Genomic DNA, 18,095 nt, shown 5'->3' with positions numbered 1-18,095 from the left:
AGCTGACATAATTATGGTGGCCCTGAAAGCCCAAAACATGTCAACAGTAACAAATTGAAAACCATTAACACAACGCAAAAACATTAAGAACATGCAAAATCATAAAGATGACACAACAACATCAAGAAAAAAAAATTAAGCAAATTTCATTTTTAAATATGTGTTTTTTGTTTTCTCTTAATGTGTTATGTTCTTTACAGTTTTTTTACCAATTGCTAAAACACTCTGAAGGTGCCCTCAAATTCTCAAAAGTTTAAACACAACATCGTCACTCAACTGTGCAAATCCCAGATTTAAAGCCCAAAAGCAAATAGCCAACTCAAAATCATGTCATTCAGATGACACACACAAATAAGCAAAAATGATCACACACACAATGATCACAAAACACAAGAAGGATCGATTCCAAACACTACACCAAAAACTTCATACAATCAGTAACTACATATTTCAATTTTATCATGGTAGTACTCAACATACAATATTGAAAGTGTACAAAAACACCACATGCACGATCATGTTTCAAATATTTTATTTTTCTCAAATGCACTGCTCCAAAATCAACAGTATGTAAATTCATGAACTAGGAAAAAAAAAATTCTATCCAGGCTGCAAAGAACATAAAAGAAAATGTGCATGAAGCTGATAAATGTATGTTACTGTAAGTACTGTACATTACAGACATTATCCATCAGCTTCATGTCTCTGGGCTGGGTCAGGCCACAAAGCCTCATCCACATCACACAATATGATTACTCTTCTAAGGCAGCAAGGGAAGTGTCACGATCAGCTCCAAACGATCCTCGTGTGTGCCACGCCCCCTCATTACCTCATGTCAATTCCTGATTGTTCTCACCTGTGTCTAGTTAATTCCAGCCTGTCCTGTGCACTTAGTCTGCATCCGAGTCCAGTCCCGTCAGATCTGTCATTGACGTTTGTGGAAGTCTGTGCCCTGTCTGTCCGTCTGCCCTCAATAAATCCCTTTGCCTTGGATTTACGTCTCCTGGACTCTGCTTCCCTACGCCCTGCTCTTTAGCCCTTCTCCCGATTTACAACAGGAAGTATGCTCAGCTGTGTCTTATTTAGGTTTTGATGGACTCTAAAGTGAGATCCCCACAGCCTTCCTCCATGGCCCACAGAAGATTCCCTGCTTCATAGGGATTCTGGTCATAAACTTTCCACTGCCATACCGAGAAGGGTTGAGAAATGGGGAGTATGCTGGCAAGAACAAATTAGAAAATCTGGGATGATCAGTGAACCAGTTATGTACAGCTCTGACATTGTCCCAAATGACAATGTATTGTGACAATTAGGAAACCCCTCAGTGACATGCGGAGAATGAGGCTTCCAGCCTCATTTTGTTGTTGTTGCTCAACATTCTCAAAAAGATGATCAAGGAAATTTAACAGATGTGTTGTGTTGTAAGGGCCACGAATGGCATGGTGGTGGAGATCCCTGTGTTCACTTATGGCTGCACACATGGTCACATTTCCTCCCCACTGCCCAGGAACTTCCACAATACCCCACTGCCCAATACAGTTTTTCTGAATTGCTGAAACGCATTTCCTGAAATATCATCTCCTTTTCTCAAAACACTAAGCACAAACCCTAAAATTCAAGCTACACACAAAACCTTTGACTTGTCTTGCAAAATCAAACAGTGGAACCAATACTATTTTAACTTTATTCAAAATCAACACAACTGTCAGAAAACACACAAAACCAGCCAATGTAAAAACAATATTCTGAAATTGTGACACACTACATAAACAAATGCAAAACACTCTGGGATAAAAGGAAAATAATTTTTATTCAGGATATTTGAACATTCCTGTACTTATGAAAGCTACAGTATAGGATTCCCTTTGAGTGCAACTCCGCGCGACACAAAGACCTACGTTACGAGTATGTGCAAGTACGTATACATCCATGTTCACAAGTTAGTGGACATACTGTGTTGCTCACTGGCCTACATTACTTCTGAACAATACTGTGCTACCTGATTGACTGTTGTTCTGAACACCTGTGCACTTTCACTTTTTCATTGAGGATATTACAGTTGAACGCGATGGCCAGACCTCATGAGTACCTCTTCCTGGATGAGGCTGGCTTCAACCTGCAAAAACGAAGGCAAAGAGGCCGTAACATCAGTGGCCAAAGAGCCATCACTGAGGTTCCTGGCCAACGGGGGCGTAATATTACTCTTTGTGTGGCCATGGGTTCGGAGGGGCTTGTCCGGCATGCTGTCCTTGGGTCTTACAACACCCAACGTCTCCTCACCTTCCTAGAGGAGCTAAAAGACATCCTCCTGGACCGCCAGCAACACCATCCTGGGCCCGCACATCACATTTATGTGATCATTTGGGACAATGTCCGCTTCCACAGAACAAACCAAATCAGAGAGTGGTTCACCACCAACAGTAACCACTCTTTAAACGTCTGTCTGCCACCCTACTCCCCTTTCCTGAACCCTATAGAGGAGTTCTTCTCATCGTGGAGATGGAAGGTTTATGACAGACAACCATACACTAGAGAGTACCTCCTAAGGGCAATGGAGCTGGCCTGTGTTGACATCCCAGTGGAGGCCTTCCAAGGATGGATTCGCCATTTCATGGCGTTTTTCCCGCGGTGCCTGGCAAGAGACAATATAGCCTGCTATGTGGATGAGGTGATGTGGCCCGATGCAGCTCAGCGACATGATGCCGCACAGTGATTGTGGTGCGAATAAAGCAAATAAAAAAACTTCACACCCTGATCATGTTTTCAAGAGTACTGTTGTGTGCAATAGATTCTGTTTTTGCATTGAGTTGTGTTACAGTAGTGTACATGCAGAATTTTCTATAGATTTATACTCTTCATATGAAACTCACAAATCTAAATGCCTAATCCTCTGCAGAGATCTAAGAAGATCCGTTACTGTAAAGTTTCTAAAAATATGCATTGGCAGTTATGAAACAAAGAACCTTCTCACAAATTGAGCATTGTGTTTTCAATTGTTTTGCTGTAGTGTGTAATGATGTGTATAGTGTTTACATTTTTGAAAGCTTCGAGCTGCTCTTTTGGTGTGAAAGTTTGTGTTTTGAAGTGAGAAGGTGTGGTTGTGTTTATGTAGCTTTAGAAAAGGGTGAAGACATTGGGGAACATGGAGGAAACGTTTGTGAAATGTGTTTTAGCATTTGAGAAAAACTGTAAATTTGGTTGCACATGTTGTCCTGCTTCCCTCATAGTCATCCCATGAACCACAGCATGATCTATGACAGGAGTCTCCAACTCCGGTCCTGGAGAGCTACCGTCTAGTAGGTTTTTTATCATACCCGACTTCTGATGAGCCACACCTGTTCTCAGGTAAATACCAGGAACAGGTGTGGCTCATCAGAAACCAAGTGGGACAGAAAACCTACTTGATAGTAGCTCTCCAGGACTGGAGTTGGAGACCCCTGATCTATGATCATTGCTCTAATTTCATTTGAAATTATAGCTCTTCTTCTTGGTCTTCCACCCCGTCCACCACCTTTGACATGCACTCCTCTTCCTCTTCTGTTGTAATGCTCCATGTTGAATTCAGTCACGCATTGCATTTGACTTGGCTTATATCCTGTTTATTGAATAGGTGCACACATCACAGATTTGACACATGTGTGCTCAATTTTGAGTGGTAGTGTGTTAATGATGAAAACAGGGTGTTATTTGTGTGTACCTTTTGGAGTCTGTGTGTGCCATTCTGGGTCCAAGTGCACCACACTGCTAAATGTGTTTTGTGAATGAGAATGTGTTTAGAGTTTCGCTAATTGGGAGGTTCAGATTTGCTAATTGTGACTACAGTTTTTTTTAATTGTTTTGGTACTATTTTCATAAGTAAAGTGTGCATTTTCAAATCTCTTAGTACAAAACTTGTAACTGATCACATTTGTAACACCACTAGTCATTCTTTCAAATCTGATGTCATGATTTCATTGTATTTGCACATATTTTCATTCCACTTAATCATTGTTTCAGAACACATGATCATTGTGATATATATTGAGAACATTTGCTTTAATCACCCAAACAAAACAGTAAGATCTTTTTTCAACTTAGTACTTTTACCAATCATTTCATTCAGGAGCAAATAATACAAGGTAAGCGTTTCAAATTGTCCTTGGTGCTGAATGAGTGTAACTGAACTGTAAAAATTTACACAGCAAATATTACACTTATGTTCAGGAAAAAAATAAATTAATATATATATACATTTTCATCAACATCACAGTGGATGTCTTCGTTGTTCAGGCACCGTGGGAAAAATCTCCTGGCATGACGAATCCAGGCTTGACATTGCTCAGCAGTTATATCACCACAAGCTTCACCCATGGCTTGAAGGAGGGAGACATGCTCATGGGGATGGCGATCATACACCTTCCACCTCCATGTAGAGAAGAATTCCTCAATTGGGTTGAGGAAAGGGGAATATGGTGGAAGATAGAGGGTCATGAAGCGAGGATGTGTTTGAAACCATTCCCGAACCAGCTGTGCATGGTGGAAGCTGACAATGTCCCACACAACAACATACTGTAGATGATGTCTTCTCCCTGACAGGCCTGCTCAAGCTCATTTTGAAAATCCATGGACATAATGAATGATTCATTGATTAAACATTAAGATCAGTTTAATGAAATGACAGACAAATGTATTAAACTGAATAATAAGAGATGCAAATCAAAAATTTGATAGTGATAACATTATGAAAGGCAGTTACTGTGAACGAAACATTTATTTAGATGAAACACTTATTTTGTGTAGTGAAAAGGATATTTTGTGATTATGTGTATTGTACTAACACAATTGAAAATATGCTGAAATGTTTGAAAAAAGTGCACTTTGATGATCTGTTGTGATATAAGTACTAAGAGTTTTGAAAATGTACCAATTGCTTGTGAAAACTGCGCCAAACCAATTACAGTTTTTCCCAATTGTTTACACACATTTTCTGAAAGCATGCCTCATATTGTCAGAACTCTACACACAAATCAAAAAACACACACACAATGAGCAAAACCCTTCAATTCTCCTGCAAAATGAAACTTTGCATTCAAAACAATGTAATTTCTTTTCAAAATGATATTTTGTTTTCAAATGACACAAACAAACCATCATATGAACAGACATTTATAAGAACCAGTTGATCACTGATGTGCTTAATGTAAAACACTATGACCACTTCTCCATTCCTCATAATGACTTACTGTAAGCCTTTTTTTGTTCAGTGTTACACTTACTACAGACAGTACATAGGCCTACATAAGTGCACTGTAAAATATTTCAGAATATTGTTTTTATACAAAACACACAAATACACGGTACCAAATGTATTTTACTGTATTTTTCCCCACAAAAACAATGTACACAGTGTTCATGCCAACCAACACAAAGTTGCACATACCGTGGTCTACATATATGAACAGAAGAATTTACTGAATACAGTTACAGTAAAAAAAAAAAAAAACTATGCTGCATCCTCTCTTCTGTTTCGGTCTGGCCACAGCACCTCATCCACATCACAAGCAATGTTTGCCATGGCCAAGCAGCGGGGGAAATATCGCCTAGCATGGCGAATCCAGCCATGAAAAGCATCAACTGCTATATCTCCACATGCATCGTCCATAGCTTGGAGAAGGGGTATACGTGTGTGTGGATTTCGGTCATGCACTTTCCATCTCCAGGCAGAAAAAAATTCCTCAATAGGATTGAGGAATGGAGAATATGGAGGGAGATAAACAACTAAAAAACGTGGGTGGGCAGTGAACCAGTTACGAACCAGAGCAGCCCGGTGGAAACTTACATTGTCCCAAATGACAACATACCTGAGCTGCTCTGGGCCATCCATCTGATCTGGTGGAATGAGTGTGTTGTGTAGGATTTCCAGGAATGTGATCAGATGGGCAGTGTTGTAGGGGCCAAGGGTAGCATGGTGATGGATGACACCATGGTTGGTAATTGCTGCACACATTGTGATGTTTCCACCACGCTGGCCAGGAACTTCAACAATGGCACACTGGCCAATGACATTCCTTCCCCGCCTTCGTTTTTTTGTGAGGTTGAATCCAACCTCATCAATGAAGATGAACTGGTGCTCCACTGCAGCCACCTCTAGCTCAAGGACTCTCTGAAACACACATGATACGTAATACAGACTTGGAGTGGTCACTATTGTGAAGCACAATCAGAGTATGATTACTGTACAGTACTGAAAAACGTATACTGTAATTTATACAGTGTTGAGAGTATGCATCAATTGTGGGATTGTATGGGACTTACTTGCACATAGTTATATCGCAATTCTTTGACTCTTTCTGAATTGCGTTCAAATGGCACCCTGTAGACCTGCTTCATCCTCAGATTATTTCTGTGCAAGACACGGTCCAGTGTTGATAAGCTTACCCTATCAATATTTTGAAATATGTTGTTGTTTTCTATTATTTTTCTTTGTATTTGCCGTAATGTTATGGCGTTATTTTCTAGAACCATGTTTATGATTTCAGTCTCCTGTTCAGGAGACAGAAGACGCCCCCGACCACCTCGTGTTGGTAATCTTTCAGTTCTGCAATACAAATAGTATAGTGTAAAATACTGTAAATAGGCCTACTCTGTAGGAATACAAAGTAGGAAAACATTTCCCAAATACTTGAAACATACTTTACAGTATTTTCACAGTCTACAGAACAGTCCACAGGCAATACTGTACTACAGTAATGTACTCATTGAGTACAGTGAGATTTCTTACCTATTCTCATTTCGGAAAGTCCGGATGATGGATGCTACAGTGTACCTGCTCAAATTTGGCTGTACTCTTTGCCCAGCCTCCCTCATTGTTAGACCATGGTTGACCACATGGTCAACCAAAGTGGCTTTGATCTCATCAGAGATTACATTCCTTGGTCTTCCTCTTCCTCGTCCTCCCCGTCCTCCTCCTCTTACTCTCACTCCTCTGGCTCTGCCTCTGTTTCCAATGTTGGCATCCATTGCTCCAAAACTGAAGAGCTCACCTGTTGCCCTTTTATAAAGCTCTGATTTCTAAATTGCAATTATGTGTAACAGGTGTTTACCCATGTGATGAGTTACTATGCAAAGTAGGGCAACTGACTGTACAATTTTGAATGACAGTGTGTTCCTTGTGAAAACAAGAGATTTTATTCATGAAAATTGTGCCAAATTCAGAGAATTGTGTTTAGTGTTTTGAAAAAAGTGTGTTTTAAAACTGCAATTTGAGTGTAAAGCAGGAATTGTGCTTGTAGTTTAGCAGAATTGGTTCAGGGGGTTGGTGCATCAGTTACATGTTGTAGTCATTGTATCTCAAGTACAAGTAATTGTGTGTAAACAACTAAGAAAAACTGTAAAAAAAAACTGTAACCAGATGAACAGTGTTTAAGATTTTGCCAACTGTGGGATTGATTTGATGAAGGAGTTTTGGTAGTTAACAGTTTAGTTTTTAAATTGAGGTTTAGTGTTTCAGCAATTAAGAAAAACTTTAATGTTCTTCTTTTGGTGAGGTTTAATCCAGCCTCATCAACAAAGACATATTCATGTGGCTGATCACTGGCATCAAGGTCAAAAATTCTCTAGGAAGAGAGGACCAGAGGTAAGTACACTGTACATGAAAAAGTTGGAATTTAGTGCATATTCACTAAATCCGTACCATATTGTTTACTGCATTATAACCTAGTATTGCAGTGTGAGGTTGCAGTGGTCTTACCTGTACATACTGGAGGTGCTGGGTCTTAATTCGGTTCGAATTCCTTTGAAAAGGGACCTTATACACTTTACTTCATGTTAATGCTGTTACGACGTAGTATGAAGTCAATAGCAGAAATGCTGATGTGATTTATACTCTGGAATGTTTGCTGATCCTCTACGACTCTGCTCTGAATTTTCCTTAAGTGAATAATGTAACAGCTTCAAGAAAACTGTCCCTGTAATTATGCAATGTATGTAATTTAGCAGAAGTTCTGGTCCCATACTTTGGAATGCACAAGAGTCATCTCATAATCCAGACGGAGAAGCATCGCCACAGCAAGTATGTTTTTATTATTTAATATAATTTCTTATTATTTTTCAGCTATTTCTATATTTTCCCTTTCCTGTCGCAGATTTACTCAAATGCATCTTATGAAACAGCCTCTTAAGAAAAAAAAGTGAGTGATTCTGCGGTAGCTAAAGACAGGGTAGATATCGTATGTATGTTGCTCTAACTTGCATTAAAATCTCAGGAACGAGTCATGTACTTCTTTACCTGTTTTGTGGTCTATTCTGAACACTGTATGGGCCACTGAGCACTTTGCATGGATGAATGGGATGTATTTGTAGCCAGTCTTGAGCAACTTACATAGAAAATTGGTTTATTAAAGATACAATGAGCGATTTATGAAATTTTTTACTTTTTTCTGCCTCATGGTCTTCATACTCTGGAATGTTTACTGATCCTCTATGACTCTGCTCTGAATTTTCCTTAAGTGAATAATGTAACAGCTTCAAGAAAACTGTCCCTGTAATTATGCAATGTATGTCTGCTAATTGTCATAAAGTTAAAGTGCTTTAACTGTTCTCAATGCTGAAAGTATGGATTATGGAAGCATCTGTATACTAAGATTTAGATGCACACGTAGCCCAGCGTCTCTCATGGTGAAACCATGGACAAGCACATACATGGTCAACCACAGTTGCATGAATATCATCTGATATTACAGTTCTTTGCCTTCCTCTCCCTCTACCTCTTCCAGCTCTCTGTCTGTTATTCATCATAGATTTATTGAAAGACAACCATAGTAAACTCACACACACAAACAGCATCCTTCATAAGCAGTTAGTAGTTGAGCATCATGTGTGAAGCAATTTGACACACAGTTTTTTCAGATGGAGTGTTAAGTGCTAATTGATCTTTAGTTTTGAGCCCTTACGTTTGATTAGAGATAGGAGTGTTTTCTGATTGGTTGTTTGGTGATAATCGTGCTTTGCCAATGGGGTGTGTGTTTAACGATCTGCTGAAATGGTGCAACCAATCTCTGATATGACACTAACGACATGGACACAGTGTTTAATACTGGGAATAGTGTGGTCATTTTGAGGACTGAATTAAAGCATATGGTCATGTAGCTTAGTATTCATGACATAGTGTTTTAGCAATTGGGAAAAAACTGTAATGCGTTGCGTTTTTCAAAACGGAAATGTTCAGTGCCACTCGGGGCAGTATTCAACTGTTGATATCATTCCTCTGACAACAATATCAACGGTAGCTGAGAACACAACACATTAAGAGAACACAGCACATTAAAAATGAAATTTACTTACTTTTTTGTCATTATGTTTTTGGTCTTTATGTTTTAGCAATTTTTTGTATGTTTTTGTGTTGTTAATGTTTTTGCGTCACGTTAATGTTGACTTGCTCTGGACTTTCACGGCCACTGTACATAATATTAATGTTTTGTTTAAAAAAAATCTCTAAAGGCCAATCTTATCTTTTCCCATTAGGCAAACGAGTCACTATGTATGACAGAGGCAACATTGAATGGACGCCAATAGTGAACTTGACACTGCAGTATGAAGAGTTTCACAGCATTACAGGCATCAAGAGAGAAAAGCAAAAAGACACAACTTAGTCCTATACGGTAACTGAAGTGAATCAAATCTACAAGTCTACAGGGCTCTATGGATACAGAAATCTGATCTTTTTAAATCAGATTTGTCTCACTTACATATGTGGTCCTTGATCAGAAATGTATCTGATTGGTGGCTATGCTACATGAATGAGAATGGGCAGATTGGAATTGATGATGTTTTGCCTATACACATGCCAAAAGCTCAGTTGTCATCAGCCAGTACTGGCAGCGCTGCAAAACAACAATAGAGGATTGGATTGAGATCTGGGGAATCTGGAGGCCAAGTCAACACCTTGAACTCTTTTTCATGTCCCTCATACCATTCCTGAACAATTTTCACAGTTTGGCAAGGCGCATTATCCTGCTGAAAGAGGCCACTGCCATCAGGGAATACTTTTGCCATGAAGGGATGTACTTGGTCTGGAACAACATTTAAGTAGGTGATATGTGTCAAAGTAACATCCACATAAATGCCAAGACCCAAGGTCTCCCAGCAGAACTTTGTCCAGAGCACAGAGGCTTGCTTTCTTCCCATAGTGCATCCTGGTGCCATCTCTTCCCCATGTAAATGATGCACGTGCATTAGCTGTCCACATGATATAACAGATATTGAGACTCATCAGACCAGGCCACCTTCTTCCAAAGTCACAGGACACAATAGCAGATATGTTTGGAGCCATTTTCCACAAAATATTACAGATTTACTGTGTGTTCTATATGCCCCATGCTCCACCAATGCCAAATAATTTCTGTAAGCAAATACTGTGTTTAATTAAATGTCACGTCAAATTTCCATTAAATTAAGATACCTGTATTTCTACAACATTAACAGCAATGGTGTACATTTGGGTATGGACGGTAGGGACATATCCCTACCAATCTTGCAGGAGTACTGTGTGTTTAAGGGGGCAGGGAGTTCGGGGCTGATTTGGTACCTACCAGTGCTGAAACCAAACATGGCTTACAGCATAATTTACAGTACAAACCTACACCTTACAGTATGATTTACGGTGCTGTGCAAAAGTCTTAGGCAGTCAAAGTCAGTGATATTCATGTTGTTGAAAAACTATGATACTATGTCAAAGCGTAGCTTAACCATTTCAAAACTTCTTCTAAAGTCACCCCAGTATTTGCAGTAACCATCCAATACATCTACATGTTTTTTACTCGACCACTAGCACACCTTACATGGTTAATCAATATTGCATTAACTTAACTTCATTAATAAATGAAGTGAGCTGGTGGTGAAATTTAACTTGTACATGGAATGGCCAAGGTGCCCCTGAGGAGAGGTTTGGGAACTCAAATGGTGTTCTTCTACTCATCTTTTTTGGAGAACAGAATAATTTCTTATTAGATTTTTATTATATCCTCCTGAGACCCAAGGAAGAAAGTGTCCTTCAATTTTAGGTTTTTTGTCTTTGGTGGAAATAAGACATTACAATTTAGATTTTTTCAAATTTATTTTTATTTTTAATTTCACAGCATGTTCTCTTTAGTGTACAACAGGAATAAATATGTTTCCTTACATCAGTGAAAATGTCCACTACAATGGACATAAATGAATAGGTGGGGTCTCAGGAGGATATTACTCTTAATCTTCTAATGATATTTTTTTCATGAGCAAATATACATTTACTACATAGATAAATAGATTTTAACATTTTCATTGACTGCTTAGGCTTTTGCAAAGTACTGTGTATCCTCTAGGTTTGTAAGTATGACTAGCGCAATCAAAAAAAAAACCCCGCCCATACCCGCGTCCAAGAAGAGAGATGACTTATGAAATGTCCAACCCCGCTCGGCTAAACTTCACTTGACTGTAACCAAGAATTTAGCGGAAGTTCTGGTCCCATACTTTGGAATGCACAAGAGTCATCTCATAATCCAGACGGAGAAGCATCGCCACAGCAAGTATGTTTTTATTATTTAATATCATTTCTTATTATTTTTCAGCTATTTCTATATTTTCCCTTTCCTGTCGCAGATTTACTCAAATGCATCTTATGAAACAGCCTCGTAAGAAAAAAAAGTGAGTGATTCTGCGGTAGCTAAAGACAGGGTAGATATCGTACTTATGTTGCTCGAACTTGCATTAAAATCTCGGGAACGAGTCACGTACTTCTTTACCTGTTTTGTGGTCTATTCTGAACGCCGTATGGGTCACTGAGCGCTTTGCATGGATGAATGGGATGTATTTGTAGCCAGTCTTGAGCAACTTACATAGAAAATTGGTTTATTAAAGATACAATGAGTGATTTATGATTTTTTTTTACTTTTTCTGCCTCATGGTCTTCTACGACACAGAGGCGGAAACCGTGTGACAATTTAATTTTTATCAAAGTTATTAAACTATAATGTCTTCCTGTGGTTTTCAAGTAGCATTAATCAGACTTGGAATATTCAATGATATTACAGGAAAAATAGCATCCTAAATTACATGAACCTGGCGTTGTTTCTCGTCACGTACAGACAGGTATTGGAGTTTATGGAGACCCGCAAGCGGGCTGCCTGTCACATGATACGGCGCCGGCGGCGGTCTTTCTCCAGGCGGACGGGCGACAACAAGCCGGCGCTCTTGCGAATGTCGGCTTGGGGGTTGGGGATATGGGTCACGGTGTTAGGATGCAGAAACCGGTTTGGGGAAACACCGTCTTATGAGTTTACGTATTCCTTTACGTATCCTTCCCTTGAAAAAAAGACTAATAGTCCTTCGTACTTGAATTGCAGTCTACGACTAAAATTACTACTGAATTTAACCTATGTATAAAAGTGTTATGTAATGTGCTTAAGTGTCTGTTAATTAATTCAGAGGACAAAGGTGTTTCATGTATTATATGTTTAGTTAAGATTATTAATTTTGAATTGGAATTTAAAATCTAGCTGTATAAGCAAAGAAAAATTTTTGTTACCCTTCAAAGCAGCTTTTTAAAAGAACTAAAATAAAATATTTCGCTTGTATTCTGTGTATTGTACTATAATGAGAATGGTTTGTAATCTCCTGTTTTATGTTTGTGAGGTAGTGAGAGAGCCCAAGTCTGTCCAATGTCGGCCCTCTGCCGTCCCCAGCTTGTCCTGGTGCTACTTCGGCAAGGCCTGTGTGCCTTCCTCCTCCTGCTGGTCTCCGGGGTTCACAGCCAAGGTATTTTATTTTCATACTTTTTGTAAGCTTGTCCATGGTTATTTACAGTGCCTAGCCATCTCCTGGCAAATGGTTCATGCAGACATTCCTGGGGTCTATTCTGAGGGAAATAACAGCCCAGTGCAGCTTTATCGCATACACTTTAAACTGTTAAATATAGGCAGTAAGTGAACCAGTTAATACTGCTTTTATTTGAAGATTTTTGCTGTTTTAACTGAGAAGGTTTCCCACTTCTTTATGACGACTCACCATGGGCGTTGCCGCCAATTATTTGTTTGGACCCCCCAACATTTAACATAAAGCTAGTTCACCCAGCGCTGTTGTCTAGTGTGTCTCCCCCCACATTCAAAATGCTTCTAACGCCCCTGCGACTCACTCATTTCTTTACACCTTATATATAGCCCAGTGTGAATTACAATTTTGTTATTTTTAACTATGGCGGTATGGTAACTCTGCACCTCCAGGTAAGGGCTTAGCTATAAATTCTGGGCCCCCTGGTAAAATGCCATCTGGGGCCCCCAGAAAGGACCCCCCCCCACCATAGAGTGGATACATAATGTTTCCCAAGCAGATGCATAATTATTTTTCGTATTGAGGGGCCCTTATAAAATGCTGGGCCCCTGAATCTCCCAGGGTATCCATGTCCCTCAACGCCCCTGCTTCAGGGTTGGGGTTTAACTCTTGGCATCCTACCCCCCCTTACCCCCCGCCCCGACTCTGTGTGTTTGAAGTTTGAAGTTGTACCTGTGTTTGCTAGGTTTTCTGAATCTGTCTGAATGCTGTGCAGAAAGGTGAATTGGTATTTCTGGATTTCAGGTTGCATGTCACTATATGCCATATGGTGGACTAGATTCCAATTTAGGGTGTGTGTATGTATATATGTATGCACCTTGACCCTAAGATTATCATTTTTCTTTCTTTCATTGAGGAAATCTGTAAGACAAAATATTAGTCTGTATCGATGTTGCTTCAGAACTGGACTCCAGTCTGCAGTTCTGGATTAAACTTGTCATGTCACTGTCAAGTTTAATGTCATTGTAGCAACTTAGGTTAAAACATGTTTGAGGATACTGCAGTTCATTTCCTGTCATTTCATTGTATAGAACAGTTCTGTGTCTTACTCGGTACGCAACCTACCAACTATGAGACTGCTACCAGCCGTTAACATTTTTATATGCGATTTTCACTGCAGGCTTTAAAATCCACAAATGTCTTTCTTGTTGAACTCTTGTCAAACTCTTTCCTCTGGTATCTATTTGCTAATTTTTACATCTCACTCAGCATTAAGGTGGATGGGAATGTCAATACAATTCATTTATGACACTTATCCTCACTCTCAGGAAGTATAAATGTCTACATATACATGTCAACTCATCAGTCTTTGAGTAGATTTACAGAAACCGCCCCCACATACTCACAAAGATTAACTATTTTGAACACATACCTTATAACTAGTCAACAATTCTATAATCAGGAATGTGCATTTGCAAATTGATATTCAACATGCGTTGCCTTCAGTTTCCCACTGACTAAGATTGCATGCGTGACAGACACTCAGAAGTAAAAAATTAGCTCCTCACTGATCTGTAACGAAGGTATATTTCAAAAACCCCCTGTTGAGTCATCTTTGAGTAACAAATCCTTCCATTTTTTTCTCATTGTCTTCAAAGCAGGGGGCAACATTGTGGCACTAGTGTAAATTTTACATGAATATAGAGACAGATTTAGTCACTCATGTGTTTTCTGCATTCTTCCATGTTGGATCGAGAGATTCCAGTTGAATGCACCTAACAAAGGTTGCCATGTAAACTTTGACTTGTTTGATCATGTCCTGGTAAGGCGGTAGCCCTGGCATTAATTTTAGCATTTTTTCTCCTCTTTTCTAGCTGAGGCTCACTTATATGTGCAGTCATGTTTTTACAGTTTTTTACACATCTCGAGTGAACAGGGGATTGGCAATGAGTGAATTCTGATTGGCAGTATTTGTCATATATTTTGCATATATATTTCCAATTTGATGCATATATGTGTTGTCAAAGAAAATACTTATTTTATCTCTGTATATTGTTGTAGATCACAGTGTTTTTTGCTATTTTGCTTACCATGTTATTGAGTATTTGTTGCCAGCCAATAGCAAATGCATTTGTGTAGTTATTGATTTTTGGATTGCTCAGTAGATATAATTGTGAAACTCCTTTCAAAGTATTCTGAAAGTCACTGTAATGCAAAACTCCCAGACTGCCACAATCTTGTCTTTTCTCTTTGTCATTTCTCTGAGGTCTTTCTTTGCTTTATGGCTCATCCTTTTGCTGTTTTTTCTATTGATCCCAAGAGCGCATTCCTCAGCTCTTGGTTCACGCAGAGGCTCGCACTGTCGACTACGTTGAGATGCCAGTCAGCCCTTGGCTGTTTCTGTAACATATTCTCTGTACAGGTGCAGAACGGAGCTGCACCAGAAGGGGACTTGGGGCAAACCCCAAGATGGGGCCAGCGAATATCATTTAAGTGTTTGAATAATCCCTTATCCATACTTGTGTAAAGTTATTATTTCAGAACAAAACGTGACATTGGGCCATTTACAGACAATGCAGGCTTTGTTTGATACTGGGTGTAAAGGTAGACCAGGAGTGTTTCTCAATGCCAAGAATGCAAAAATCGTACTTGTGATCTTAGCAAGAGCAATCTTGCTAATTTGCCTCCCAAGAATGAACTTGGGATGCAGTGAATCATGCGATTGGTATCGTTTGGCTAGGATGCGATTTATGCGTCCTTAATATTGTGGGAGGGGCAAGAACAATATCCGGGGTTTTTTACCATCTTCCATGCTTCTATTCTTAGTATAGGAACCGGTCTTTGGCAATGGAAGATGACGTAAAATGCGTATGCGAGAACACAAGTACGGTCAAGGACGCATATTGTGAAACACCCCAAGACTTTGGACAGGATGGGTCTTCTCCAGGTTTCCTCTTATCTGCTGCCAGCCAGTTCTTGGTATGTTCAGGAGTTTCCATGGGAACTGTTATTACAAAAGAGGATGCAGTGGGTGAAAGCAATTTATGCTTTTCCTTTGCAGGGTTCCCAATGGACTGACGTTCATTATCCAGTGTACTTCATACTGCTCTACCAGTCTAGCTTTTCCCCAAATAGGCTTCCTGTCCTCTGGCTCTTAAATACAAGACCCGCTTTGAGAAGAATGGGGCAGCTGGAGCGGAGAGCGGGGACATATAAGTGAAAGGGGAAATTGTTGGGAAAGAGCTGGTGGAAACTGTGCAAATGAGATGGGACAAGAGATGGGTTGAGGGAAGTTGAAGGGGAGCGGAGGTCAGGAAGGCGAAATGGGGGCGATCCTCTTCCAAAACAGAAGGACCTTAAAAACTTCACAACTTTGCTTTGATTTTTTTTTGTTCCCTTGCTGCTTTGATTTTGTGACACTTTTCCCCTCTGCCTCCCATACACATTCCCATGAATCACCCTGTCACTTAAAAACTCATTATAAAGTATCAGTTCCCCATTCAAGGAAGGGCATCACCCTTTACTGCTCACTCAGTCTGCTTGTTGACTGGTTATATATTCTGTTCATCTGCTGGTGGCTCCAAATAGCCTTAGGCAGCCTTTCTGTCCACTTCAGACGGAGCTTACCCGTTCATTTGCTCGATTCCAATCCCCTCTAGAAGAGGTGTTGGTGTGGCCAACAGATTAGCCCATCTTGTGGTCTGGGGAGCCCTATGTCCCAGTCCATTGTTTGGAACAATGTCCTATAAAAAATTATGCTGTCCTTCTGATAAGATGTGAAACTGAGGCCCTCGCTCTCTGAGGTCATAAAAGATTCTTGAGTGTCTTTCGAAAGAGTAGGGATGGTACCTTGATGTCCTGGCTAAAATTGCCCAATATGGCCCTGTAAAATCTGACCTCCTAATCATGTCCTATATCTAACTGGTGAATTCTCTCCTGGCCCTTCACAACCTTACCTACTGTATGTTTACTGGTGCAGAATGGCTGACGGGTGCTACACAGTGGTGGTGGTTGAAATGGCTCCCCATTGGTTCTGTTAAGCTCTTTTGGTGTTTTGAAAAGCGCTATATAAATTTAACATTCATTCATTCTTTCATTCACTTTATATACATATGAGCATTACACAAATACAAAACTGCTTGAAAGCTGCACTTGCTTGCTGTGAAACAGGAATAGAGTAGCACACACTATCAGTCAAGCTCACGTCTCTCATGCCATCTTCTTCTTGGGTTCAGGGCGACTGAAGCTGACCGTGCTCTCTGAGGACCGGCTCCAGATGAAGTGGAAGGAGGCAGAAAGGCCGGTACAGGGGTACAAGGTTCGGGTCAAACCCATCTCAGGTGAGGCGCCGAGACATGGAGGAATGCCCCAATTGAGCCATCAAACCTCAGCACATTGTTATACGGATGATCCACTGGCATAAGTTGCTCTCTTTTGTTCAGGTCCTCTTAGTTCATTGGCCTTTTAAATGGCGTGAATTACTTTCAAGCCTGCTTTGATGGATCATGAGTGAATTGTGGCTGTGGCTATGCCGACAGGCCTGTAACAGTTCCCTTGGTTGGTTTTTAAAGTCACTGTTACCCGTTGTTATTATGTTGTGGCCTATAGGTTGTGCAGTGTTTTTAGCGGTTTAACAGCGAACAGCTGGGGGTTTATGGCAAAGGTACAGAAGCAAAGACTAATCCTCACTGTTCAGTTGTTTTTATGGGGTTAATTGCATTGATGCAAAATAAATGTATGACCATCCAGAATAATATTAGTTTTTTTGAAGAAAAAAAGCCTGGTGTGTATATGGTCCTAGTATTGCTGGTGTGGATGTTACTAGATGTCGTGAGCACTTCTAAAGGAGTAAGTAGTACTGGGAACCCACTTTACTTCTACTGGTTAACTTCCAAGCAAAGATTCTAAAACTGTCTATCATTCCTTGGATGCCGTCCTAAACTTGTCAGCAGATGAGCCCCAGCCGGAGCTAATGCTGACGACAACGCGGGGTCAGGCAACGGTGGCAGGCCTGGACTCCCATCAGGAGCACATCCTGCAGATCCTGATGCTCAACGGGACCCAGGAGCGGCTCATTGCCAAGAGACGCTTCACCAGTAAGAGACAGGGGCAAGGGAAGAGGTTAGGAGGAGGGAAACAGACATATAAGTGGTTATAAAGTTACATTGGCTTATTGTCTTTTTATCCAAATGGTGACTTTGAGAGAAGGGATAACATGAGATCCAGGTGGCGCAAGGTAATGAATAGACATCTCTGTGTCACACCACACTTACTGTACACTACACTGGATTATTCAATTGGCATTGATGGTC

The 18,095-nt window shown here is 40.2% G+C and overlaps 1 protein-coding gene across 3 annotated transcripts in view; it reads left to right on the top strand.

Moving 5' to 3' along the window:
* The first annotated feature begins 11,404 nt into the window (after nt 1-11,404).
* LOC111835174 (collagen alpha-1(XX) chain) overlaps nt 11,405-18,095 on the top strand; it is a 60,833-nt gene continuing 54,142 nt past the window's right edge. Inside the window, exons 1-4 of one of the 3 annotated variants that reach the window (XM_072713089.1) lie at nt 11,405-11,543; nt 12,653-12,771; nt 17,019-17,123; nt 17,736-17,879. In XM_072713089.1, coding sequence (XP_072569190.1) covers nt 11,494-11,543; nt 12,653-12,771; nt 17,019-17,123; nt 17,736-17,879 — 418 coding nt within the window. In that variant the 5' untranslated portion in view covers nt 11,405-11,493. Of the gene's footprint in view, nt 11,544-12,648; nt 12,772-17,018; nt 17,124-17,732; nt 17,880-18,095 lie in introns of all 3 variants that reach the window. The other 2 variants (XM_072713088.1, XM_072713090.1) reach the window with 2 other exon arrangements.

This window comes from Paramormyrops kingsleyae, chromosome 6, assembly GCF_048594095.1.
Source record: "Paramormyrops kingsleyae isolate MSU_618 chromosome 6, PKINGS_0.4, whole genome shotgun sequence".
Taxonomy (NCBI): Eukaryota; Metazoa; Chordata; class Actinopteri; order Osteoglossiformes; family Mormyridae; genus Paramormyrops; species Paramormyrops kingsleyae.
This window is presented reverse-complemented; position numbering and strand designations above follow the sequence as displayed.